Below are 27,292 nucleotides of genomic sequence, written 5' to 3'. Positions count from 1 at the left end.
GCTGTGCTTTCATAAAAAGTATATACCTATTTATCTTATATATAAAATTCTCGTGTCACAATGTTAGTCTGCATACTCCTCCGAAACGGGTGGACCGATTCTCATGAAATTTTCTGTGCATATCGGGTAAGTCTGAGAATCGGCCAACATCTATTTTTCATATGTACCACGGGCGAAGCCGGGGCGGACCGCTAGTTACATTACAATTTACATTACATCACAAGCACAACATTGACCTTGATACCACCATAAAACATTATGACATAAAATCCACGAACGCACATTTTAAAAATAACTTTATCTGTCATTTAGCTACAGCATACATGAGTCAATTCAAAACTCGAACCAAATTTTACTATATTCATTATTCAGTTTTGTTTCGGCTTTGAGAGAGGATAGACGTCATGTAAGTTTTTATTCATTTGTATACTTTTATCGGCGTTTATTTGCGTGTGTTATAAATTTATAAATTATAATTAATATGAGTAGTATTAATGAGTGTTGTTTTATGATATTTTTGCGGAAGAATGACATGTTTTTGTGTGAAATTTTATGTTAAATAAGTGTTTTTATCGTAACTATCTAATTCTGTGTTTGAAACTGTTATTTTACGTGTAGTGTAGTTTTCTATTTGTGAAATGAAAGTGAAGATAGGTTAGTTTTCGAATTTATCTGTATTAACAACTTAATCTTTGTTAGTAGGTACTAGGTACATAGTAAATACTAAATAAGTCACTCAATGATTGTTTTTAATTATGTTGCTACTTACCTATAATCTTATTTATACGGTATGTTCTATTATAAATATTGTATTATAGATTGTCACACTGTTTATAACAAATACATATTCTATAATATCATAATAATCAAAATGTCCATACATTGCATATACCTACATTGCCATCTTACAAGAATTTAGAGTGCGAAAATATTGTTTTTGTCTGTCTTTCTCACACTGATATACCTACCACTTTATTAAAACGGAGTAATTTTTACAGGGATAGATACAGTTAAGTTATTTATATGTAAATTAGATTTATAAAATAATCTCAGAAAAAAAAAAAACATTTGTAGCATTTTCCTTCAACCGTTCGCTGTCTTGTTTCCTCATTGCATTTCCTTAATTATCGACTTTTGTCTTGTCATAAACATTAATAGCTGTGCCCGGCGGTTTTACCCACATTGCTCCGCTCCTGTTGGTCTTAGCGTGATGATATAGATAAATAGAGCCTATAGCTTTCCTCGATAAATGGGCTAACTAACACTGAAAGATTTTTCAAATCGGACCCATAGTTCCTGAGATTAGAGCGTTCAAACAAACAAACTTTAGCTATACCTAAAATATTGTCCTATTGTAACATAATAGGTTCTCTTTGTACTTACTAGGTATGTACCTATATAGAAACTGATTTATTATACTTAGGGCTGATTTTTCAATCCTTGGTTAAAACTTATTCGTCGAATAATGTATAAAACTACCATTTTAAAAACGTATTCTAATTGCCCGTATTTGACAGTTTACGTGACATTTTAATATTATCGTGTAATACTTTATTGGATGGATAAGTTTTATCCAAGCATTGAAAAATCAGCCCTTAATAGGTATCTCACAGCTCACTAGTCACTACACATTATTGTAGACTAGCTTTCCGTCCGCGGCTTCGCCCGCGTTTTCAAAGAAAAGCCGCTTAGTTCCCGTTACCGTGGGATTTTCGGGGTAAAACCATTGAGTTAATATTATGTACTACGTGTAAAACCTATCCTATGTGTTAATCCAAGTTACCCTCTATGTGTGTGCTTAATTTCATTGTAATCGGTTCTGTATTATTTGCGTGAATGAGTAACAAACACACACACATCCTCACAAACTTTCTCATTTATAATATTAGTAGGATATTAGTAGGTATATTACCAATTTCAGATGATAATCATACCATATTAGTATTCTTTTGTTTACAGTTAAATACTAATACAAAACAGCAATGCAAACAAACACAAAACAATGGTGTTTTTAATTTTCCTTTTCTGAGAGCGTTAGCCAAGGCTGACCTTGGAATTAGGAGATACTGAAAAATCGCTTTTATTTTTATGTTATTTGAGTATATTTTTGCTCATTCTTAAATCATGAACCAGTTTCAGGTATTACAATGTGGGCTACAAAGGCTAGGTTTTAGGCCTTTTTTATCTTATGATTGTCGAAACAGACTAATTAATACAAGTATACGTATACCTATAAGTATATAGTCTATGACGTACAGTATACAAGCTGTGCTCCGCGGTTTCACCCGCGTGGCTCCGCTCCTGTTGGTCTTAGCGTGATGACTGATGACACAGTATTACAATATAGGAAATAATATTGTAATACTGTGGTGATGATATATATAACTTATAGCCTTCCTCGACAAATGCGACCTAAAACCGAAAGAATTTTTCAAATCGGACCAGTAGTTCCTGAGATTAGCGCGTTCCAACGAACTCTTCAGCTTTATAATATTAGTATAGAGATATTATAATGTCCTACATACATACTTGTGCTTCTTCCGGGTTGATACGATATAAAAATCCTAGTATGTACCTACCTATAGTTTTAAAAAAATCCACGACTAGGTATATGAAATTATTGTATTGTTAACAATCCTTGATACTTATCAGTTATCAAGGATTGTTGACAATACAATACAAGTACTTACGAAGTTTGATTGAATTAAATGCGTCCGTTTAAAGTGGTTCACAATCGAGTGAGGAGTCGGTAACATACAAACATACAGATGAAGCTAATGAAAGCGTGTTTAAATGCGTATATAAAAAATTGTGTGATATTGATACAATGATTACTTCAAGACAATTTTTAATTGTTTTTTCAAATCACTTGATACTTTTATCAAAATATTTTTTACTGTAGCATTGCCATAATAAAAAAAGCTTAATTTCCTAAGAGACTCTCCCTAGAGGGTGACGCCATAAAGTTCAGGGTGGGATGACATCATCAATCGATAGACCTTCGGGACCAACCCATACCAATCTGTTTAATTATTTACAAGCTTTGCCGCGCGGTTTTACTCGCAAAAGTATTTTTATAGCTTGTGTTATTCTGGCTTATGTAAGCAAAATCATTGCCAAGATTCATCACGTCAATCTGTTCCGTGGTTTTTGTGTGAAAGAGTAACAAACACACATTCTTACAAACTTTCGCGTTTTAGTAGGATATGTACTTAAACATTTCACCTATTTACTCAAAATTATTATGGACATACCTAAATTCCTTTTTGAAAAGAAATAATATAAATTGGTAGAAAATTACAGTCATTTAACCGGCTTAAAAATACTAAAGCAATCGGTGTAAGTAACTACTTAACTAACTAGTTAGGTACGTAATTTTATATTATATTTATATTTTACTAGCGGTTCGCCACAGCTTCGCCACTTCGCCCGTGGTCCATAATATACAGGTGCCCCAATATTGGTATACTAAGCGCGAAGGTACTTTTAAACTATAACCTCCATTGAGCAGTGAGCTTAGAATACCGACGGTGGGACACTGTAAATAATTATAACTTCTAGCACTCAGGGATCAAGTAGGTATGTACATATCCAACGGTAAAATACTTTTTGATCTAGTATTTCTTCGTAATGTACATAGATAGGGAACATAGATCTATACATTAGGAACCGATTCCTACTTACGCAAATGTGAGTTTAATTTTACGCTCGGATAGTAAAAAACAGATTTATTACAAGTACTAAGCTTGAGATAGCAGTCAAGAGGATGTTATCTTGTATTTGTATTCAATTACATGTGAATTACAGTCTGTCTGTCTGTAGGTAATCTGTATCTATAATTACACGTACCTAGTATGTACTTATATAATACTAGCGGTCCGCCCCGGCTTCGCCCGTGGTACATATGAAAAATAGATGTTGGCCGATTCTCAGACTTACCCGATATGCACAGAAAATTTCATGAGAATCGGTCCACCCGTTTCGGAGGAGTATGCAGACTAACATTGTGACACGAGAATTTTATATATAAGATATTTAGAAAGATTTTTAGTTTTATTTTCTTTAGGCGCGTTGAGGGTAAACCAGTCATGGAGTAAGGCGACGTTTTTGTTATAGCGGAAAACTTCTTGGCAAAAAAGTAGCGTGGTGGGGGAAATTTTCGCATCAAGTATATCTTTGAAAAACGTTTTTCTTAGCCTGTATACAATGTAACCGACTCCTATAGACTAGATTTACCCAAAATAAACATGTCTTATTGTTTTCCACATAACGTAAACATCACAACATGATGCAAATAGGAACTGTTATTTATCGAGTTTATTCCGGTCTTCAAACGAACTCATGTTAGTAATTCAAGCAGATCTAGGTTGATCATTTTAGTGCTTTGCGCTTCCTAGCTTTATTTTCGTCCAAAGCTAATATTATGAACGCGAAATTTTGTAATAATGTATGGATAATAATAATATATATATGATTTTAACTATCCTTACTAAGATCCTTACTAATCTATTACTAATATTATAAAGCTGAAGTGTTTGTTTGTTTGAACGCGCTAATCTCGGAAACCACTGGTCCGATTTTAAAAATTCTTTCGGTGTTGGATAGCTCCTTTATCGAGGAAGGCTATAGCCTATAGGCTATAAATAATCACGCTCAGAAGTGGAGCCACGCGAGTGAAACCACGAAGCGCAGCTAGTAAATAATAATATGATATAATATTATTCGAAAGTGTTTGATATTTCGTTTTATAGCATTAAAATCCTACTCCTACTAATATTATAAATGCGAAAGTTTGTAAGGATGGATGGATGGATGTTTGTTACTCTCACGCAAATACTACTAAACCGATTACAATGAAATTTAGTATGTATAAATAACTAGCTGCTCCGCGCGGTTTCACCCCCGTGGCTCCACTCCTGTTGCCCGTAGCGTGATGAAATATAGCCTACTAGAGTTCCGCCCCGGCTTCGCCCGTGGTACATATTTCGCAATAAAAGGTAGCCTATGTCCTTTCTCGGGTCGGGTATCAAAATATCTCCATACCAAATTTCATGCAAATTGGTTCAGTAGTTTAGGCGTGATTGAGTAACAGACAGACAGACAGAGTTACTTTCGCATTTATAATATTAGTATGGATAACCTTCCTCGATAAATGGGCTATCTAACACCGAAAGAATTTTTCAAATCGGATCAGTAGTTCCCGAGATTAGTCCGTTCAAACAAACAAACAAACAAACAAACAAACAAACAAACTCTTCAGCTTTATAATATTAGTATAGACATGGACTAATAAAATTGAGTATATTAGTCTATGGTATAGATAAGCTATAGAAATACTTGCTTTTGCCTGCATATGAATCCGCGGGATGTAGCTAGTTAGTATATAAAAGCGGTGACTAACCTAGAATAGACAGTCACAGTTGATTTATTATGAAGGGCGTTATGTTACAGTTAAATCAATGAATCAGTTATTTGGTAGTTTGGCCAGCACTATATATTTTAATACCAGTTCGTCCTGGCTCTGCATTGGTTGACCCGGGAAAAACATCATAAAATATAGCCTTTGTTCATCAGGGATAATTTTGGATTGTAATGGTAAAATATTTTTTTAAATCTGTTCAGTAGTTTCGGAGCCTATTCAATTCAAACAAACAAATCTTTCTTCTTTATAATATTAGTGTAGATTTGTGTTTGCTTTACGATCTAAAGTTTATATTGCCTTGTTTCCGCAACTATTTGATATTGCGATCGTATTTATCTTACTATGATAAATGGCAAAGCTTATGAAGATGGATGGATGATCGGATCTGAAAGAAATTAATGACAAAAATAGATTGAAAATACATCATAATGTATTCTCTTTTACATACGCACATGGACTATTTATCTGAGTACTAAGCTTCAATTTGTATGTAGCGACACCTCGCTCTGAATCGCGCAAGCGAAATGTTTTCGCTACAGAGCTATTTATACAACTTTCCGACATCATCCATCGGGGCCTTCACGGCCGGCCAGTCGAGTAGACTGGTCGAGGATCTTCCCTTTTTCGATGGAGGAATTCCACCTTCCTTCCTCCACATGTACGTTCTATCTTTCTATTTATTGACTTATTGTATGAGCACAGACATTAATATAGTGAATACTTTTAATTAATTAATTAGTCTGTGCTATTAACTATAGGTACTGAATGAGTAAATAACTTTTTGGTCAAAGTCAGTCTTAGCTCTAAGAAGCGACATAAAATAATAAACAAAAAGTGCAATACAAAATTTATGGCTTTGATTTTTAAATTTACATTTTAATTCCATAATACAAATAAACATCCCAAAATTTTCAAAAATATAGGTATGTTTTTATTCATTCATTTTTCGTTGTTTTGCCGCAACAAAACACCTCTTGTGAAAAGAATGGTTATCTTTGTTTGCAAACATTATCAGTATTAACATAATCGAACAAGTACATACTACAATTAATGCACTCACATGGTTTTTAACACGCTTGTATTAGCTTCACCTGTATGTTTGTAACCGACTTCTTTGGGCGCGATTTTGACCCACTTTAAACGGCCAGATTTCGTTCAAACTTTGTAGATTTATTTAGGACCGATGACAATACACTAATTTGATAAAATTTTCTATTTTTTAGTTCGGTTTTCTGTAAAAAGCGTGTTTTTTAGTTTTATTAAACTATTATTATTAACACGCTGTTATTAGCTTCACCTGTATGTTTGTATGTAACCGACTCCTTTACACTCGATTTTGACTCACTGGGCCGATCAATGCTTGGAAGTTGGATAAAACTTATCCGTCCAATAAAGTATTACACGATAATAATAAAATGTCACGTAAACTGTCAAATACGGGCAATTAGAATACGTTTTTAAAATGGTAGTTTTATACATTATTCGACGAATAAGTTTTATCCAAGGATTGAAAAACGGACAGATTTAATTCAAACTTTGTACACTTATCAAGGATCGGTGACGATACAATAATTTCATGAGTTTAGTCGTTAGCGCATTTTTTTAAACTAAAATATTAATTACTAGCTGTGCTCCGCGGTTTTACACGCATTGACGCATCACGCTAAGACCAACAGGAGCAGAGCAATGCGAGTTAAAAATAAGTATAGATATAGATAATTTATCGCAAGTGAGATCGAGCTACGCCGGAGCAATCGGCCATAATAATTAGATTTATATTATACTAGTGGTCCGCCCCGGCTTCGCCCGTGGTATCTACATGGTTAAACTATCCTATCTCTCAAGTTGGATCGAACTGCTCATGGTGTGCGAATTTTATTATAATCGGTAAAGTGGTTTAGGAGTCCACTGAGGACAAACATTGTGACACGAGATTTATATTCTACTAGCTTTCCGTCCGCGGCTTCGCCCGCTTTTTCAAAGAAAAACCCGTTCCCGTAGGATTTCCGGGATAAAACCTATCCTATGTCCTTTCTCGGGTATCAAAATATCTCTATACCAAATTTCATGCAAATTGGTTCAGTAGTTTAGGCGTGATAGAGTAATAGACAAACAGACAGAGTTACTTTCGCATTTATAATATTAGTATAGATTATTTAAATTATTTATTATTTTCAGAATGCCTGAAGTGCACCGAGCTTTTGCTAATTCCGGGAAGGTAGCGGGTTTGGAGATTTGGAGAGTTGAGGTAATATCATTATCTATTAACTATACATCCGACTAATATTATAAACTAGATTTCCGCCCGCGGCTTCGCCCGCGTTTGCAAAGGAAAACCCGCATAGTTCCCGTTCCCGTGGGATTTCCGGGATAAAAACTATCCTATGTGTTAATCCAAGTTACCCTCTATATGTGTGCTAAATTTCACTGTAATCGGTTCAGTAGTTTTTACGTGAAAGAGTTACAAACATCCATACATCCATACATCCATACATCCTTACAAACTTTCGCCTTTATAATATATATTAGAAATTAGAATATTAGACTAGCTTCCGCCCACGACTTTGTACGTGCATCCCCGTTTTTCCCCGTTCCCGCAAGAATTTCGTGAAATCCTTTCTTAGCGGATGCCTACGTCCTAACACCTACCTGCATGCCAAATTTCAGCCCGATACGTCCAGTGGTTTGGGCTGTGCGTTGATAGATCACTGTATCAGTCACCTTTGAGTTTTATATAATACTAGCGGTCCGCCCCGGCTTCGCCCGTGGTACATGTTTACGTTTTCTCTACATAAGAACCATCCTCGTACTTCAAGGAATATAATAAAAAAAGAATTATCGAAATCGGTTCAGCCGTTCTCGAGTTATGCGCTTACCAACACATTTTGCAATTCATTTTTATACATATATGTATAAGAAGATATAGATATAGATGCGTAAATTTGTGAGAATGGATGGATGGATGGAAGGATGTTTGTTACTCTTTCAAGCAAATAGTACTGAACCGATTACCTACAATGAAATTTGGTACATAGGTAGCTGAAGACCCAGAATAAGACATAGCCTACTTTTATCACTGAAAACCCACAGGAACGGGAACTATGCGGGTTTTACTTTGAAATCGCGAGTGAAGCAGCGGGCGGAAAGCTAGTAGCATAATTTCATTTTTAGAAGGAAATTTACAAATAAACATTGGCGCATTTATAATTTTAACTAGCGGCCCGCCCCGGCTTCGCCCGTGGTACATATGAAAAATAGATGTTGGCCGATTCTCAGACTTACCCGATATGCACAGAAAATTTCAAGAGAATCGGTCCACCCGTTTCGGAGGAGTATGCAGACTAACATTGTGACACGAGAATTTTATATATAAGAAGATTAACCTATTATTATGAAGCTAATAATATATGTACATGTTATTAATACAGAAATAGCATCATAATGCATATACCTAAATTATTAATTTTTATTTATCAATGTTATCAATTAATTTAAATAATGAGGTTTTATCAATTTTCAATAATTAATGCTATACATATATAATACTAGGTTTCCGCCCGCGGCTTCGCCCGCGCAGTCAAAGAAAAACCCGCATAGTTCCCGTTCCCGTGGGATTACATCATTTTCCCGGGATAAAAAGTAGCCTATGTCCTTTCTCGGGTATCAAAATATCTCCATACCAAATTTCATGAAAATTGTTTCTGTAGTTTAGGCGTGATTGAGTAACAGACAGACAGACAGAGTTACTTTCGCATTTATAATATTAGTATGGATTATGTACTAGCTTACCGCCAGCGAATTCGCCCGCGTTTTTAAAGAAAAACCCGCATAGTTCCTATTCCCGTAGAATTTTCCGTGATAAAACCTATCGTATGTGTTAATCCAAGTCACCCTCTATATGTGTGCTAAATTTCATTGTAATCGGTTCAGTAGTATTTGCGTGAAAGAGTATCAAACATACATACATACACTTTTACATCCATCCTCACAAACTTTCGCATTTATAATATTAGTAGGAAGGAAGGATAGGAACTTACCTATTTCATGAGTTTATATAATATACTAGCGGTCCGCCCCGGCTTCGCCCATGGTACATATTTACGTTTTCTCTACTTAAAAACCATCCTCGTACTTCAAGGAATATAATTAAAAAAGAATTATAGAAATCGGTTCAGCCGTTCTCGAGTTATGCGCTTACCAACACATTTTGCGATTCATTTTTATATATAAGAAAGAAGATAAGAAGATTCTTGTCGCGTGTTTTTTTATACTTTTGAAGTGAAACGACTAGGCGTATTGAGGATAAATTTTCAAGGTCACGTCACGGCAATACCGTCACGACAACGAGTAAAGCGACGATTTTGGTATCTTTGAATCTTGCCAAAGAAGTTTCACTTCTGACACGTGTGCTCGGCACACACGCTGTTTTTTTTTTGAGAAATCCATACTAATATTATAAATGCGAAAGTAACTCTGTCTGTCTGTCTGTTACTCAATCACGCCTAAACTACTGAACCAATTTTCATGAAATGTGGTATGGAGATATTTTGATACCCGAGAAAGGACATAGGCTACTTTTTATCCCGGGAAAATGACGCAATCCCGGAAATCCCACGGGAACGGGAACTATGCGGGTTTTTTCTTTGACTGCGCGGGCGAAGCCGCGGGCGGAAACCTAGTATAATATAAATGTTCTATATAAATTCTTAAGGTTTACACCAAGCGGGCGAAGCCGCGGGCAGAAAGCTAGTCTTATAAATTTTCAATTGAAAACAGTGAGATTCCACATTGTTAGTAAATAGTTTTTATGCGTTACGCCTACACACAACCAAAAATAAACAAGAAAGATAATGTTTCAACGCCAGTGAATTAAAATGTCGGATTTGAGATGTATTTGAAGATATTTCTAGAACAAATTGTGTGAAAATATTTGAAGTTTAAACAGTTTGAAAGTTGAATAAATGAAAATCAAAAAGTAGTATGTTTTTGTAGCTAAGTGTTTAGCTAAATCGTAAAATGTAGGTATATCTATATACATATATCTATACTTTTAATATTATAAGGCTGAAGAGTTTGTTTGTTTGAACGCGCTAATCTCAGTAACTACTGAGTACTGGTCCGATTTGAAAAATTCTTTCGGTGTTAGATAGCCCATCTATCGAGGAAGGCTATAGGTTATACCAGGTGAAAGGTAAGACGTTTGACGAATTTAGACAGGAGCTTCTACTCATGAAACTGAACAACTTTTGTTCTACAACTTTGTTGAATTCGTAGAAAAAAATTTGGACTTTGTATGGAAATTGGTCAGCTGATTAGCGAAGTTTCCTTATAAAGTCCAATTTTTTTTACGAATTCAGCAAAGTTGTAGAACAAAAGTTGTTCAGTTTAATGAGTAGAAGCTCCTGTCTAAATTCGTCAAACGTCTTACCTTTCACCCTGTATATCGTCACGCTAAGACTAACAGGGGCGGAGCAATGCGGGTAAAACCAATAGTTAATGTAACTATTTTGCGACATGATTAAAAAATTTTGATCATTTCATGAAAAAACCGCGCGTTTAGTTTTAGTTGGTCATATCGAGAAACGATTTCTTATCATTGATCTGCTCAAACCACATCATGATGTGGCCAATAGACATTCAACCATTTCACGAAATGCGACCATTTCGTGAAATGATCAATCATTTCATGAAATGAGCAAATTTACGATATGAACGTCAAGAAGTTGAATTCCAGCAACATACTTTTATTATGATTATTTGTGTAAGTAGATATTTTATTTTATTTGTTCATGTTTCCAGGACTTTGAACCGGTTCCAGTACCTAAACATCAATATGGGAATTTTTATTCTGGCGACTCGTACATAGTATTAAAGGTAAGATTTTTTAATTCAATTTCTTACTATCAAATGTTAATATAGCGTAACTAGCTTCCGCCTGCGGCTTCGCCCGCGTGGCGTTTTGATAAAAGGTAGCCTATATGTTCTTTCTCAGGGTCTAAAGATTGTCTGTGCCAAATTTCATCAAAATCGGTTGAGAGGTTTAATCTGAAAGCGTAACCGACAAACAGATAGACAGGGTTACTTTCGCATTTATAATATTAGTAGGGATTAGTAGGGAAATAGATGGGCGAAATGAAAATGAACACATTCTTACACCTATATGTATTTATATATTATTTATATTTTAATTTTAAATAATATTATAAAGCTGAAGAGGTCCGAAAATGCGAGGCGCGAAAATCTCAGGAACTACTGGTCCGATTTGCAAAATTCTTTAGGTGTTAGATAGCCCATTTATCGAGGAAGGCTATATATCATTACGCAAAGACCAACAGGAGCAGAGAAATGCGGGTGAAACCGCGGAGCGCAGCTGGTTGATTCTAAAAACATAACTTCTGCCACAATCGGATAAAGTCTAGACGGATGATGAATCATTGGTCAAGGATCGTTTGTATTTCCCATGTTCTAATTACATAATTAGAAAAACAGTATAATTAGACACTCAAAGTCTGATTCATCTAAACAGCTCATTGTGATAAAAATTTCAAAAAAGAATAAATTCAATTGAGTGCTTTATTTTTCCTCGACAGTGAAATGTAGTTTTATTAGCTTCATCTGTATGTTTGTATGTAACAGACTCTTTTAGACTCGATTTTGATTTTAAACGGATAGACAAAGGCCCATGTTGAAAAAGTTAAGGGTCATTTGAACCACCAGGTGACCTATCTAGAACGATGTAAGAGCATAAAATAATAAGATTCATCACTATGCCGTCACTTGTAAGCTGTCCAACTGAGTGCAGATGAGAATTCGAAAGTACAGGTAGAGATTTTCTCCACTTGTCTCCATGATTTTTGTACGGCGTTGCGGAATAATGGATTAAAAGCAGTATTGAAATAATATGACACAGATGCCGTACAAAATCAAATGACCAAATTTACCCCGGAAATTGTCGGAAAATAAAAAATATAAATACCGACTTTGTGGACCACCATTTTTGTGCATCTGTGTCATACTATTTCAATACTGCTCGTTACTCTCATTACATTACTCATTGCACACGCCTGTGTGTGCGTGTGTTTATTTGCGTGTGTGTGTGTGAATGTATGGTATGCGTATGTATGTGTTTCTCCTTTATTATATAAAAATCGTAAAATTTCAGACGACAGGCACATCAACACTAACATGGGATATCCACTTCTGGCTTGGCGCCAAAACGAGCCAGGACGAAGCAGGGGCAGCGGCCATTTTGACGGTGAACCTTGATGATCAGCAGTTCCATGGGGATGCTGTGCAGCATAGAGAGTCCCAGGGTTACGAGTCGAGGCAGTTCTTGGGGTATTTTGAACCAGGTAGACTTTAAACGTCCTATCTTCGCGCGAGTTGAAAAAGGCATGAAATAAAAAAAAACATCTAGTAAAAATAACAGAGCAATTTGAGAAATTTTTAAACAATTGTGTTCCATGTGTTCGAATTTTTTCTATACTATAAGATGCTATAAAACAAAATATCAAATACAGTGAAAAAAAAAGTTTTTCTTTCAATAACAATGCAACAAAAAAATAATTATCGAAATCGGTCCAGCTGTTCACGCGTGATGTCATGACTCATGACCAAGGGAAATAGGGATTAATTTTTATTCAACGACGCTCCGGATATACTAAAATCTTACAAAAATAGACGGCCTATGTAAGTTTTTCTAATTTAACAGTTATTAACTAAGCGACCACCAAGCGTAAAAGTCCAACGAACCATAAGTCATTAAAATTCTGTCGTTCTTGGGTTACAAAATGTGTAAACTGTGACGAAAAATTATTTATAAACTTACTAGCGTTCCTCTCGCGGCTTCGCCCGTCTTACAATCACATCTATCAGATAAAAAATGAACGTGAACGTGAATTGAGGAACAATTATAATAATATATAGCGTAAGATGGTACATACAAACATACAGGTGATTTTTGAAGTGAAACTTCTTTATCGGGGTTGGAAAAAAATTTATTTAACATTTTTTAAAACTTAATACATTATATACTAGGTACTAGTTGTGCCCCGCGGTTTCATTTTGCATTGCTCCGCTCCTGTTGGTCTTAGCGTGATGATATATAGCCTATAGCCTTCCTCGATAAATGGGCTATCTAACAAACAAACAAACTCTTCGGCTTTATAATACTTATTATTAGTATAGATAACCTTTCTCGAGAACCACTCTATCTATTAAAAAAAAGACGGGTTGCACTCCGGGAGTGCCGGCAGAAGTGAAAACTTGATTATTAACGTTGAGCATGTTTGATATCCATCCGTCTTACGCTTTTTCGATCAGGTCACGTGTCCTGACGCGAGTTTAAGATTTTATACTCATTACAGAAAAAGTGCTCAACGCCGCTAAAGAAGTTTTCACTTCAAAAACCGCATCAAAATCCGTTGCATAGATTTAAATTAAAGACATACGTATATACTATATGGACATAGGGAGAGAGAAAGCGACTTTGTTTTATGGTGGTTTTATGCTATGAAGGTACCTAGTGATAGGTAGTGATTAGCTGTGCCGCACGGATTTACCTGCGATCGAACCCGTAGGAAAGATTTATTTCCTCATGTGTTATTTTGGTACAAAAGCTACATCACTGCCAAGTTTTATCAATTCTGTTTAGTAGTTTTCCCTTGAAAAAGTAATATTCTAAAAAAAAAAGACGTGTGTCACTCGGGGACTGCCGCGGTAAAGCTATTGCATGCTATGCCTTCAAGCCACACCTCCGCGCCCGTCCCCGTGGGGAGCGTGAGGTTTTTTCGTTACGGAATTTCTGGATTCGGTCCCCGCGCTCAAGGCGCTAGCTAAAAAAATATTACTAAATGTTTCCTACATATTAATAAAGAGTATTTATTATTATTTCAGCCATAAGGTACTTGGATGGAGGCCATGCATCAGGTTTCAACCATGTGACTGTAAATGCTGGCGCTGAGAAGCGACTCTTCCAAATCAAGGGAAAGAGGAACGTGCGAGTGAGACAGGTATATGTTTATTTATACTTAATGGGCCGATTTTTCAATGCTTGGATAAAACTTATCCGTCCAATAAAGTATTACACGATAGTATTAAAATGTCACGTAAACTGTCAAATACGGGTATTAATCGACGAATAAGTTTTAACCAAGGATTGAAAAATCAGCCCTTAAAATAAGATCTCCAATTCCTATACTAATATATAATTATGTATCATATTGTGATTATATATGACTTGATGTATATTCAAATCAAATACTATTATTTGTATGTGGCTCCGCTCCTGTTGGTCTTATCGTGATGATATATAGCCTATAGCCTTCCTCGATAAATGGGCTATGTAACACCGAAAGAATTTTTTAAATCGGTCCAGTAGTTTCGGAGCTTATTCCATTCAAACAAACAATGAAATCTTTATAATAATTAGTGTAAATATAGTGTACAATAAATAAATAAAATGTGTGCGTGTACTAGTATACACACGTAAGAAGTGAAACTTCTTTATGACCTTATTTTTTTAAAAATAATTTACTATATGCAACTTTACAGAAATACGTCGAATCACGCCTGGTAGGGATAAGAAAAAGATGGAGCGTAACGGAAAAATGTCACGCGTAACGAAAAAATGTTACACCAAATTTTTTTCCAACCCCGATAAAGAAGTTTCACTTCAATAATTTTTACATGCTTTATATTAGCTTCACCTGTATGTTTGTTTGTAACCGACTTCTTTGGGCGCGATTTTGACCCACTTTAAACGGCCAGATTTCGTTCAAACTTTGTAGATTTATTGAGGACCGATGACAATACACTAATTTGATAAAATTTTCAATTTTTTAGTTTGGTTTTCTATAAAAAGCGTGTTTTTGAAGTGAAACTTCTTTATCGGGGTTGGACAAAAATTTAGTGTAACATTTTTGCGTTACGCCGTAAGCGTGACATTTTTGCGTTACGCCGTACGCGTGACATTTTTGCGTTACGCCATACTCGTGACATTTTTAAGGACGCATATACAAATTGACGCGCATCAATTTTACGTTTTGAGTCTTACTACTACACGTGCACGGCTCACACACACAGCGAAATGCGAGAAACGACGAAATTATGACTAAACTGACACGACTTGATAATTGAACTTATTTTTATTGCCATGTTTTTTTTTTTTTAATTTACTTTGATTTGTTTGTAACGTTGAATGGTCACAAAAGTAGATACCATTTACCTAATTTCATTGGACAGTGATTGATTGGTAAACAAGTACTTGCCAAAGTGTACTTCGAAGACGGCTACTGGAACTAATAGATGATTAGAGCTACGTGTACCAAGTTTGGGCTCATTTTGTTAGTTATGTTGAGACCTTACCTCCGGACTTGATGGAGTGACCTGAAGGTGTACTTCGAAGACGGCTACTGGAACTAATAGACGAGTAGAGCTAGGTATGCCGAGTTTGGGCTCGTTTTGTTAGTTACGTTGAGACCTTACCTCCGGACTTGATGGAGTGACCTGAAGGTGTACTTCGAAGACGGCTACTGGAACTAATAGACGAGTAGAGCTAGGTATGCCGAGTTTGGGCTCGTTTTGTTAGTTACGTTGAGACCTTACCTCCGGACTTGATGGAGTGACCTGAAGGTGTACTTCGAAGACGGCTACTGGAACTAATAGACGAGTAGAGCTAGGTATGCCGAGTTTAGGCTCATTTTGTTAGTTATGTTGAGACCTTACCTCCAGACTTGATGGAGTGACCTGCAGGTGTACTTCGAAGGCGGCTACTGGAACTACTAGACGATTTGAGCTAGGTGTGCCGAGTTTGGGCTCATTTTGTTAGTTATATTGAGACCTTACCTCCGCAATTGATAAAGTGACCTGCAGGTGTACTTCGAAGACGGCAACTGGAACTAACAGACGAGTAGAGCTAGGTGTGCCGAGTTTGGGCTCGTTTTGTTAGTTATGTCGAGACCTTACCTCCGGACTTGATGGAGTGACCTGAAGGTATACTTCGAAGACTGCTACTGGAACTAATATACGAGCTGAGCTAGGTGTGCCGAGTTTGGGCTCGTTTTTTTAGTATATAATTTTGTTGTGGTATCAAATGCAAGTGGGTTTTCGAAAACTAGAAAGAAAATACTTTTATTTGGCACATACATATACTACTGATAGGTACTTGCAAATACTTTTTAAGTTCCAATATACTGAAACATTACTATAAATAAAATGTTGTGTGGTTTTATGAAACCACGGTAAAAGTGAAACTGTTCGAACGGTTCCGAACACTGCTTTGTGTAGCGCATGTCGCGTGCTGAGTAGGTATACCTACTCGGCAGCCGCGATACACGCGACATGCGCTACACAGACCAAAAAGTTTGAGACGATGTAATAAAAGTTTCACTTTAATAAAATCTATCAAAAATCTTATATCATACGTATATAATATGTATCTTTATTTATATCTAACTAGCGACCCGCCCATGCTTCGCATGGGTGCAATGGCACGGCCGTGGCGGCCGGCCGGTACCGCCGCAAACGCTACGTCCCGCAATTTTTAAATCTGTAATATCTTCGAAAATATTCACTTAAATCATACGGTGTAAAGGGCCATATAGATCTAGATTAAATGAACAATGTATTTAAGGTATTTAATTGGTTAAGAATTAATGCTGTATTGGTTAAAATCGCTTCGAAAATTAATTAATTAATTATTTGTCGTAAAAAGTAAATGACAAAAAAAAGTAATTGTGGGTTATCCATAAGAGATAGACATATACCATCACGGACTTTTCCGTAGACATTTTCAATGTGTACAATACTTAGTACATTATTTTGATAGAACTCGTAGGGTTCAGCCTGCGTTTGCAATGTAAGCGGAATAAATGTTATTATTTACGACATCACATTAGAAACCTCAAAAATAACAGTACTTCTCCACTACTTAATGGATCTTATTATACATATAAACCTTCCTCTTGAATCACTCTATCTATTAAAAAAAACCGCATCAAAATCCGTTGCGTAGTTTCAAAGATTTAAGCGTACAAAGGGACATAGGGACATAGGGACATAGGGACATAGGGACAGGGAAAGCGACTTTGTTTTATACTATGTAGTGATAGTGATGCCACTTTGCGTTGTAATTTTATAACTCAAGAACAGGCTCACCTATCCAAACAAAATGTTTAGGCTTTTTTCAGACTATTAAGTACATGGTTTATGTGAAGTTTGGTAAGGTAGAGTAGTGTATAGTATGGTAGAATAGGGTAAAGTAGTGTAGAGTAGAGTAGTGTAGGGTAGGATAGATAGGGTAGGGTTATGTAGGGTAAAAGATAAAAAAATGGATAAAACTCAAGAAAAACAATTCTTTTTAATTAATTCTTAGTTTTCATTATATTACTATGGCAATTTGATGAATGTTCCTGTAGTTCCATATTTCTTTTGAATCTTGGATCGGTCAATTCTGGAAGGAGGCTGTTCTTATAAAATCGAATTAAATGTGTCTTCATGTTCTCCTTCAAAAATTGATCGTCATATCTTTCCGGTTGCCCTTCGGGTGTATCATCACGACTACCTTCACGTAGCTCTAATCGTCTATTAGTCCCAGTAGCCGTCTTCGAAGTACACCTTCAGGTCACTCCATCAAGTCCGGAGGTAAGGTCTCAACGTAACTAACAAAACGAGCCCAAACTCGGCATACCTAGCTCTACTCGTCTATTAGTCCCAGTAGCCGTCTTCGAAGTACACCTTCAGGTCACTCCATCAAGTCCGGAGGTAAGGTCTCAACGTAACTAACAAAACGAGCCCAAACTCGGCATACCTAGCTCTACTCGTCTATTAGTTCCAGTAGCCGTCTTCGAAGTACACCTGCAGGTCACTCCATCAAGTCTGGAGGTAAGGTCTCAACATAACTAACAAAATGAGCCTAAACTCGGCATACCTAGCTCTACTCGTCTATTAGTTTCAGTAGCCGTCTTCGAAGTACACCTTCAGGTCACTCCATCAAGTCCGGAGGTAAGGTCTCAACGTAACTAACAAAACGAGCCCAAACTCGGCATACTTAGCTCTACTCGTCTATTAGTTCCAGTAGCCGTCTTCGAAGTACACCTTCAGGTCACTCCATCAAGTCCGGAGGTAAGGTCTCAACGTAACTAACAAAACGAGCCCAAACTCGGCATACCTAGCTCTACTCGTCTATTAGTTCCAGTAGCCGTCTTCGAAGTACACCTTCAGGTCACTCCATCAAGTCCGGAGGTAAGGTCTCAACGTAACTAACAAAACGAGCCCAAACTCGGCATACTTAGCTCTACTCGTCTATTAGTTCCAGTAGCCGTCTTCGAAGTACACCTTCAGGTCACTCCATCAAGTCCGGAGGTAAGGTCTCAACGTAACTAACAAAACGAGCCCAAACTCGGCATACCTAGCTCTACTCGTCTATTAGTTCCAGTAGCCGTCTTCGAAGTACACCTTCAGGTCACTCCATCAAGTCCGGAGGTAAGGTCTCAACGTAACTAACAAAACGAGCCCAAACTCGGCATACCTAGCTCTACTCGTCTATTAGTTCCAGTAGCCGTCTTCGAAGTACACCTTCAGGTCACTCCATCAAGTCCGGAGGTAAGGTCTCAACATAACTAACAAAACGAGCCCAAACTCGGCATACCTAGCTCTACTCGTCTATTAGTTCCAGTAGCCGTCTTCGAGGTACACCTTCAGGTCACTCCATCAAGTCCGGAGGTAAGGTCTCAACGTAACTAACAAAACGAGCCCAAACTCGGCATACCTAGCTCTACTCGTCTATTAGTTCCAGTAGCCGTCTTCGAAGTACACGTTCAGGTCACTCCATCAAGTCAGAAACTAAATATGAAATTTATAATCCCATAAGTATAAAATCTATAAATAAAATAAATGCGTGAAGGATCAAGTTTATTAGGTGAAATATTTTGTATTCGTACAGTGATCTTTTCGTAAACGAGGAGCTGCTTACAAGCGTCACAGTGTCTACTCACAACGGCGGCTGAGCGCAGACTAAATTACTAAAATATTTCATTACAAATTGTGTTGCAATAATTCAAGGTAGTGACAAATAAAATAACCCTTATTTCAATGCAATAAGTATCACGCGTTACAGCTAAATATGTGAAAAAATAAGATTTGATTTTAATTTTTTTCTCAGCCTATTTGTAACATTTTGATAGTTTTATCTAGTACCTTTTTGAGTTAGACATGTCTACTTACTTAAAATATTTTTAAATAAATCAATTTGTTTTATTAAATACAAGAAAAATGTTCGTTTATTCAGCACGATATTGTCAATTTTGGGTGAAGAGGCAACGGAAATTATTTTTTTCAATATTATAAACCAAAATTTTCGACTTAAAATATAGTACCATTTAAAGATTAAGGAGTAATCTATTTATGGTAATTATTAGTTAAATTTGGTTTTGTACTATTTCGCCGCAAAATGCACCGAAAAACTGCGTATTTTTGTCAGATTCGTAAACGCGTCCTTAAGGTCATAAAGAAGTTTCACTTCTTACGTGTGTACTCTAGTACACGCATACATTTTTTTTAGTTTTTTTAAACTATTATTATTATACAAACATTTCAGGTAGAAGCAACAGTGAAATCAATGAACAAGGGTGATTGTTTCATCCTAGACGTGGACCACGATATCTTCCTATATGTTGGTGAAAAGGCAAAAAGCGTGGAACGTTTGAAGGCTATATCTGTGGCCAATCAGATTAGAGACCAGGATCATAGCGGGAGAGGCAATATTGAGATTATTGGTGAGTTTAAAATTAGTTTTTTTTTCAATATCGTGTGGTTCTTGTATCAGATTCAATAACGCGTGGTTCTTGTATCAGATCTAATAACGCGTAGTTCTTGTATCAGATTCAATATATTATGAACTAGCGGTCCGCCCACGCTTCGCCCGTGGTACATATTTACATTTTCTCTACATAAGAACCATCCTCGTACTTCAAGGAATATAATAAAAAAAGAATTATCGAAATCGGTTCAGCCGTTCTCGAGTTATGCGCTTACCAACACATTTTGCTATTCATTTTTATATATAAGAAGAAGATATATGTAATTGAATTATATTGTTTTCTTTCTAAGTTTCTTTCTAATACTTTTTCAGACCCTTACTCGAATGAAGGAGATTTGAACAAATTCTTCGAGAAACTCGGTGATGGTGATCAAGATTCAGTATCTGATGCGGAAGACGGTGGTGATGATGAGGTAAGTTGGTGATGAATCAAATCAAAATAAATAGCAACTTCAAATATAACATTAAAATAATTTGGAAAATCCAAAAGTGCACGCCTCATAATTTTTTTTTAATAAATATTTATTAATTATTATTTTTGTTTATTTAATAACAATTAAACCACATCGAATCAGACCCTGAAAAATGAAAGGGTTCTATTCCTGAGCATACTCAAGCGTAAGAGAAAAAAAAAGACTCGATTAGTAAAGTATTTCGGTCGCTATCGTGTTAACAAGAAAAAGGATCCGCACATACAGACACACGGACGTCCAAGACAGAACTTTTTTAAACTGTTTTTTAACTAGTTTAAATAACAAAAATGACATCAAAAATATCATGAACGTTAAAAATAGTGTATTTTCTTAATATGTGTGTGTATGTATTATCTTACAAGTGCAATGTATGATACATAAAGACATTTTAAGTTTGAAAAATCAGATGTTTTGCGCGAAGTGACAGTAGTACCCACCTCAACGCTTCGCTTATGAGGCGTGCAATATTGCTCTGCCTTCTGAACCAGGTAATTACCTGTACCTCAGAAGGCAGTGCCTTCCCTTACAAATTCCATAGGTATTATATTTGGCAAGTTAGTGAAGTCCCATGTCCCCTAGTGGGGTAAGGGGCAGATGCATTATGCATACATCTGTTTCACTGATCGATTTTCTTTAGGGACAAGGAGGTGATCAGCCTTATGTGTCCGGCCAGACCGAGACATTTTTTTTTCTTCGTCTCCACCGGGAATCGAACCCAGGACCCCACGGTTCTACGCTCACGCGTCAACCAATGTACCAAGCGGTCAATTTTAGCAAGTTAACAGAATAAATTTTAGAATCTTCTGAAATAATACAAAGTTTTTACTAGATAAAAAGATAAAAATTTTATTTTAATTATTTGCAGGACTTTGAACGTGGTGAAGCCAAGGAAGTGGTATTGAATGAAATATCTGACAGTTCAGGCAAGATGGAGATCAAAAAACTATCAGGACCATATAATAAAGAACAACTTGATACTAAGGTATGTCATATTTATACTAATATTATAAAGTTGAAGTGTTTGTTTGTTTGAACGCGCTAATCTCGGGAACTACTGGTCCGAATTGAAAAATTCGTTCGGTGTTATGCGGCGATTACACCTAACGAGTACAGTGGCGAGTCAGTGTCCTCGGCCGAGTGCTCGGTTGGTATAAACACTTCAACGAGTGCTCGGCCGAGTACTCGGCCGAGAAGAGCGGCGAGACAGTCACTAGAATCCCAATTTGTTTACTCGGCCGAGTACCCACTCGCTATCCCGCTCGGCAGGTATAAACACGCACTCGTCGCGTCACTCGGCCACTCGCCACTCGTTCGTTTCGTCATTGAATTTTTTCAAAGAATTATTATTTTTATTTATTATTTCTAATAAATCCCACAATTCGTTAATAATATCTGGTAACAGCCGATTTAAAACCCGTTTAAATTCTTTTTTTTTTCGATCCATTGCAGACGTCCGCGTCGTGATCAAAACTGAACTGACTCGCCACTAGTGAAATACGTGTAAACACCCACTCGGTTCGGCAACTGTCTCGGCCGAGAGCGTATTTACTGACTCGCCACTGTACTCGTTAGGTGTAATCAGCGCATTAGATAGCCCATTTATCGAGGAAGGCAAAAAGCATGTTAGTAAAGCATGTTTAAAAAAGCATGTTCATTTAAATAACATTTTCAACAAGCAACAGAAATTATTATTATTATGAAAAAAATGAGCGTATGTGCCGTGCACACGTGTTCGAAGTGAAACTTCTTTGCAAAATTCAAATATATCAAAATCGTCGCCTTACTCCATGACGTGACGGTATTGGTAAATGAAACTTCTTTAGGCGCGTTGAGAGTAAAATTTCAAGGTCACGTCATGGCAATACCGTCACGTCATGGAGTGAGACGACGATTTTGGTATCTTCGAATATGCCAAAGAAGTTTCACTTCAGACACGTGCACGACACATAGTTACGCACTTTATTAATATCAAAATGAACACTAAGCATAGTTATAATACTAAAAATAAAATAAAAAAGAATAATTATTTAAGAAAAAATATTATGTCTTTAAAAGTTAAAACATTGAAATATTGTTTTTAGACTTTTATTAAAAAAAAACATATATGTTTTTTATGGAATAAATTATTTTATAAAACCGTTTTATTTTTCTAGGAATGCTACATCTTAGACACAGGAAGCAGTATCTATGTGTGGATAGGAAAGAAATCCAATGGAACGGTAAGTATCTAATTTAATTTAGATTAATAATATAAAGATGATTTTTTTGTGTGTTTGTAATAGATAAACTCCAAAACCGATTGACCGATTTTGTAAATCAATCACCAGTATAAAACTAATTTATAATTATTGTTGATTTTGTTAATTCTTAAAAACAATTAATATTCTTTAACGTCATACAGCGCCATCTAGTTTCAAACTAAGAAAATATTCTAAATAACAAAACTTTGATAACTCCCATGAATATTTAAAAGTATTTGTTTCTAAATACTTACAAATATACGATACATATATAATATGTTAATTGTATCTTTACTAATATTATAAATCTAAAGAAATTGTTTGTTTGTTTGAAAGCGCTAATCTCAGGAACAACTGGTCCGATTTGAAAAATTCTTTCACTGTTTGATAGCCCATTTATCGAAGAAGGCTATAGGCTATATTATATCATCACGCTAAGACCAACAGGAGAGCAATGCGGGTGAAACCGCGAATCACAGTTGTATATATAGAGATATTACTATTGTCTGGCTAACGAAAGATGAGACTGGAAAAAGGCGGCAAATTCAAAAAATCAACATATGGCAACTTAGGTTATAGTTGGAAATATAGTTTTAATACTTTTATTTATTATTTTTCTTACGAGCAAAAAAAAAACAACAAACTCTTCATCTTTATAATATTGTTTTATGTAATATACTTAGTACAGTTAAGTGATACAGATAGACAAAAAAGAACACCGAATGAAAGCAAGAAAAAACACAATAAAAATACAATTAAATTTTGTTTAATCAATCTAAAAATTCAACCGCGAGTGAATAGTAAGAATCACTATCATTATCTCTGTCTCTTATTATGAACCCTTCCATTTCTGCAGTTATTCCATCTCGTTTTTTATACTATCTTCCAACACGAATAACATGGTCCGGTCATAGAAGAAATCTCGTCAAGATACTGATTTTGTGTCTTTAAACATTTTGAACGAAACAGATCATTCAATTTTTTTTATTATTGCTTGAATAGTTTATAACTGGACTATTGGTATCATCCATGTTACTTGCAAAATAATAAATATTAAACAATGCAATCAAAATGAATAGCTTAATGAATAGTATCAAAATATCAAAGTCACACTTAACAATGCATTGAGATATTTCACGTAAACACTCTTGTTTTTCCTTGAAAACTACATCTCTTTCAACTTGTTTCTTTTCAAATTTACTAATCGTAAAAAGAACCTTTTTTAAGTCGCATTTCAATGTTTTCGTCTCGTTTTCAATTGAAAATCACTAAAATCGCGGAAATAATTTTCACTTTGACACATCAACAACTCAGGTTTTAATAACAATTACGTAATTATAAGTGTTGCCATATAAATTTTCGAAATAAAAAGCCAGTCTCATCTTTCGTTAGCCAAACTATAACATATTTATTTGTGGACTGTTTAAATATATTTTATTTCATTCTATTGTTTAGTTTTTAAAGGTGTGAAATATGCAGCTAAAAAGTATTAAGAATATCCCTTACTAAGAAATAAATAAAAATACACTGAATTTTACAAATTTAAAGTTTTAATGTACACATTTAATAATGTTTTTTTATCTGCAGGAGAAATCAGAGGCCATGAAGAAAGCACAACATTACTTGGAGGTTAACAATTATCCATCATGGGTAAGTAATTAATAATATTAAACATATAATTATTTTTTTGTGTAATCTATATTTATAAAGCTGAAGAATTTGCTTGTTTGAACGCGCTAATCTCAGGAACTACTGGTCCGATTTGAAAAATTCTTTCGGTGTTAGATAGCCCATTTATCGAGGAAGGCCTATAGGCTATATTATGTCATCACGCTAATGCGGGTGAAACCGCAGGGCACAGTTAGTGTTAATCGAAGTTACTCTCTATATGTGTGCTAAATTTCATTGTAATCGGTTCAGCAGTATTTGCGTGAAAGAGTAACAAACACACACATACACATCCTCACAAACTTTCGCATTTATAATATTAGTAGGATATATCATAAACTAGCTTTCCGCCTGCGTTTTCAAAGAAAAACCCGTTCCCGTAGGATTTCCGGGATAAAACCTATCCTATGTCCTTTCTCGGGTATCAAAATATCTCTATACCAAATTTCATGCAAATTGGTTCAGTAGTTAAGGCGTGATTGAGTAACAGACAGACAGACAGAGTTACTTTCGCATTTATAATATTAGTGTGGATATTGATTATCAAGATAATCTCACTACATAAGTAATTGTATGTCTTTATTTCAGGTGCACATTTCAAAAGTTGTTGAAGGAATAGAACCCACTGCATTTAAGCAACATTTCCAAGATTGGAATTAACTATTAAGTTGTTTTATGTTTAAGTTGAAGCACTTATTTTTTGACATAACTTATTTTTAAAATATATCTCGAATATTTGACTTATTTTGCACTAATATAAATTAGTTAGTTCTTTTTTAAATGTTGATTTTTTTGTAACTTTTAGTAATAATTCAAAGAAAAAGGATTTTAAGCGTAAAAATTAAATGTTTTCTGTTGATCTGCATATAAAACTATATTTAAAATATACTTTTAATACACAATGTAGTATTAAATATGTAATTGCCTTCAAGCAAATTGCGCAAACTGATTGTTATTGTATAGCTGCATAATTACGGCCTTACTAAATAAATAATAATAAAAAAAAGTTAAACAATGGATAAATTTCTACCATTTTCTTCCATAGCTGTGTCCTGCTCTTGCTCACATGAAACGTCAATCATAAAAACAAGACAGGTTATTGCAATAATTACTATATAATCCATTGCATAGCGAATGGGTAACATTTTATTAGTAAGACCGTAAATGTATTATTATATGAAAACATGCACAAGTATTATTTGTAATTTAATAAATTCTATAAGATAAGATTATTTTTATTTCACTTCACCTACCAAACAAAATTTTATTTCTTGAACATGACTTTTACGCATTTTAGAGTAGCCAAAAATGGTTTCATAAGTGGAAATCTATGGGTATTATTTCCAAGTTTATTCCAGGAAAGAAAAAAATATTATTGTTTTTCCCAAGATGCTCATTTTATATTTACAAAAATACTAACTTTCTGCCAGCGGCTTCGCCCGCGTTTTCAAAGAAAAACCCGCAAAGTTCCCGTTCCCGTGGGATTTCCGATATAAAACCTATCCTATGTGTTATTCCAAGTTACCTGCTATATGTGTGCTAAATTTCATTGTAATCGGTTCAGTAGTATTTGAATGAAAGAGTAACAAACATACGCATACATCCATCCTCACAAACTTTCGCATTTATAATATTAGTAGGAGTAACTAAATAGGATAGTGGGATAGGACTATAAAATTTCCTTTTTTTTTTAGTTATTTTTATATGTACGTGATGTGACGTGATCGCTTAGTGCTGTATATGTGTACCAGTGTACCACGGGCGAAGACGGGGCGGACTGCTAGTCCTATCCTATCCTACTAATTATATATGCGAAAGTTTGTGAGGATGTGTGTGTGTTTGTTACGCTTTTACGCAAATAGTACTGAACCGATTACAATGAAATTAAGCACACATATAGAGGGTAACTTGGATTAACACATAGGATAGGTTTTATCCCGGAAATGCCACAGGAACGGGAACTATGCGGGTTTTCCTTTGAAAACGCGGGCGAAGCCGCGGGTGGAAATCTAGTAAACAATAAACATTAAGAAATGGAGAAACCCACGCTTCGAAACTTCAATCTACCAAGAAATGATAGTAATAATGTATATTCTACGAAATAAACAGTAAATACACGATTTCTGCGATTTGTTTTGAATTATTCAGAAATAGATAACGCATCCACTTATCACATTAATAATAACTTTAGTTTCTAATAAATAGATGATTATTTTTCTTAAACCAACATTGCTAAAAAGTTGCATTTTCACACATCTATAAATCGAACAATTCATCTACCATGGGCACCTGAAGCTTTCGGCTTTCCACACCTAAAGCCTCAAGCATGGGAATGAACCAAAAACTGTAGTCATGTAACTAACTATGTTGTAGAAACAAAGAAATAATCGGTTCAGTAGTATTTGCGTGAAAGAGTAACAAACATCTATCCATCCTCACGAACTTTCACATTTAAATATTAGTAGGATAAACAAATATGCCTATTATCACCTATCAAATCAAAAAGTTTATAGCTCTTCAGCTTCAACATTGATAAAATGAACAATAAATTACCACATAATAAAATCAAACAGCTCTTGGACTATAATTTCAATTGTTAGGTACAATTTCGCAATTGAGCTCTTGGACTATACACTTGCGCAAGGCTGGCTAGTTCCGATTATGGTGTCTG

At 35.4% G+C, this 27,292-nt stretch overlaps 1 protein-coding gene across 1 annotated transcript; it reads left to right on the top strand.

The window, feature by feature from the left end:
- Positions 1-336: 336 nt before the first annotated feature.
- On the top strand, positions 337-25,848 carry LOC149475127 (gelsolin-like). The gene is made up of 11 exons (XM_089713661.1): positions 337-406; positions 7,601-7,670; positions 11,222-11,296; positions 12,585-12,774; positions 14,318-14,433; positions 20,019-20,196; positions 20,553-20,653; positions 21,579-21,695; positions 22,867-22,932; positions 24,541-24,603; positions 25,210-25,848. Exons 2-11 carry the CDS (start codon positions 7,602-7,604, stop codon positions 25,279-25,281), a joined length of 1,047 nt encoding a protein of 348 aa, XP_089569787.1. The 5' UTR covers positions 337-406; position 7,601; the 3' UTR covers positions 25,282-25,848.
- Positions 25,849-27,292: the final 1,444 nt, after the last annotated feature.

The sequence above is a fragment of the Colias philodice genome, chromosome 31 (assembly GCF_061535455.1).
Source record: "Colias philodice isolate Cphi_HAF_F1 chromosome 31, ilColPhil1 Martin Lab GWU primary, whole genome shotgun sequence".
NCBI classification, from domain to species: domain Eukaryota; kingdom Metazoa; phylum Arthropoda; class Insecta; order Lepidoptera; family Pieridae; genus Colias; species Colias philodice.
This window is presented reverse-complemented; position numbering and strand designations above follow the sequence as displayed.

Coding starts and splice junctions, on each gene's coding strand:
- LOC149475127 (XM_089713661.1), top strand. CDS start 7,602: ATGCCTGAAGTGCACCGAGCTTTTGCTAATTCCGGGAAGGTAGCGGGT. Junction 12,775..14,317: donor CTTGGGGTATTTTGAACCAG/GTAGACTTTAAA, acceptor TTATTATTTCAG/CCATAAGGTACTTGGATGGA. Junction 14,434..20,018: donor GGAACGTGCGAGTGAGACAG/GTATATGTTTAT, acceptor CAAACATTTCAG/GTAGAAGCAACAGTGAAATC.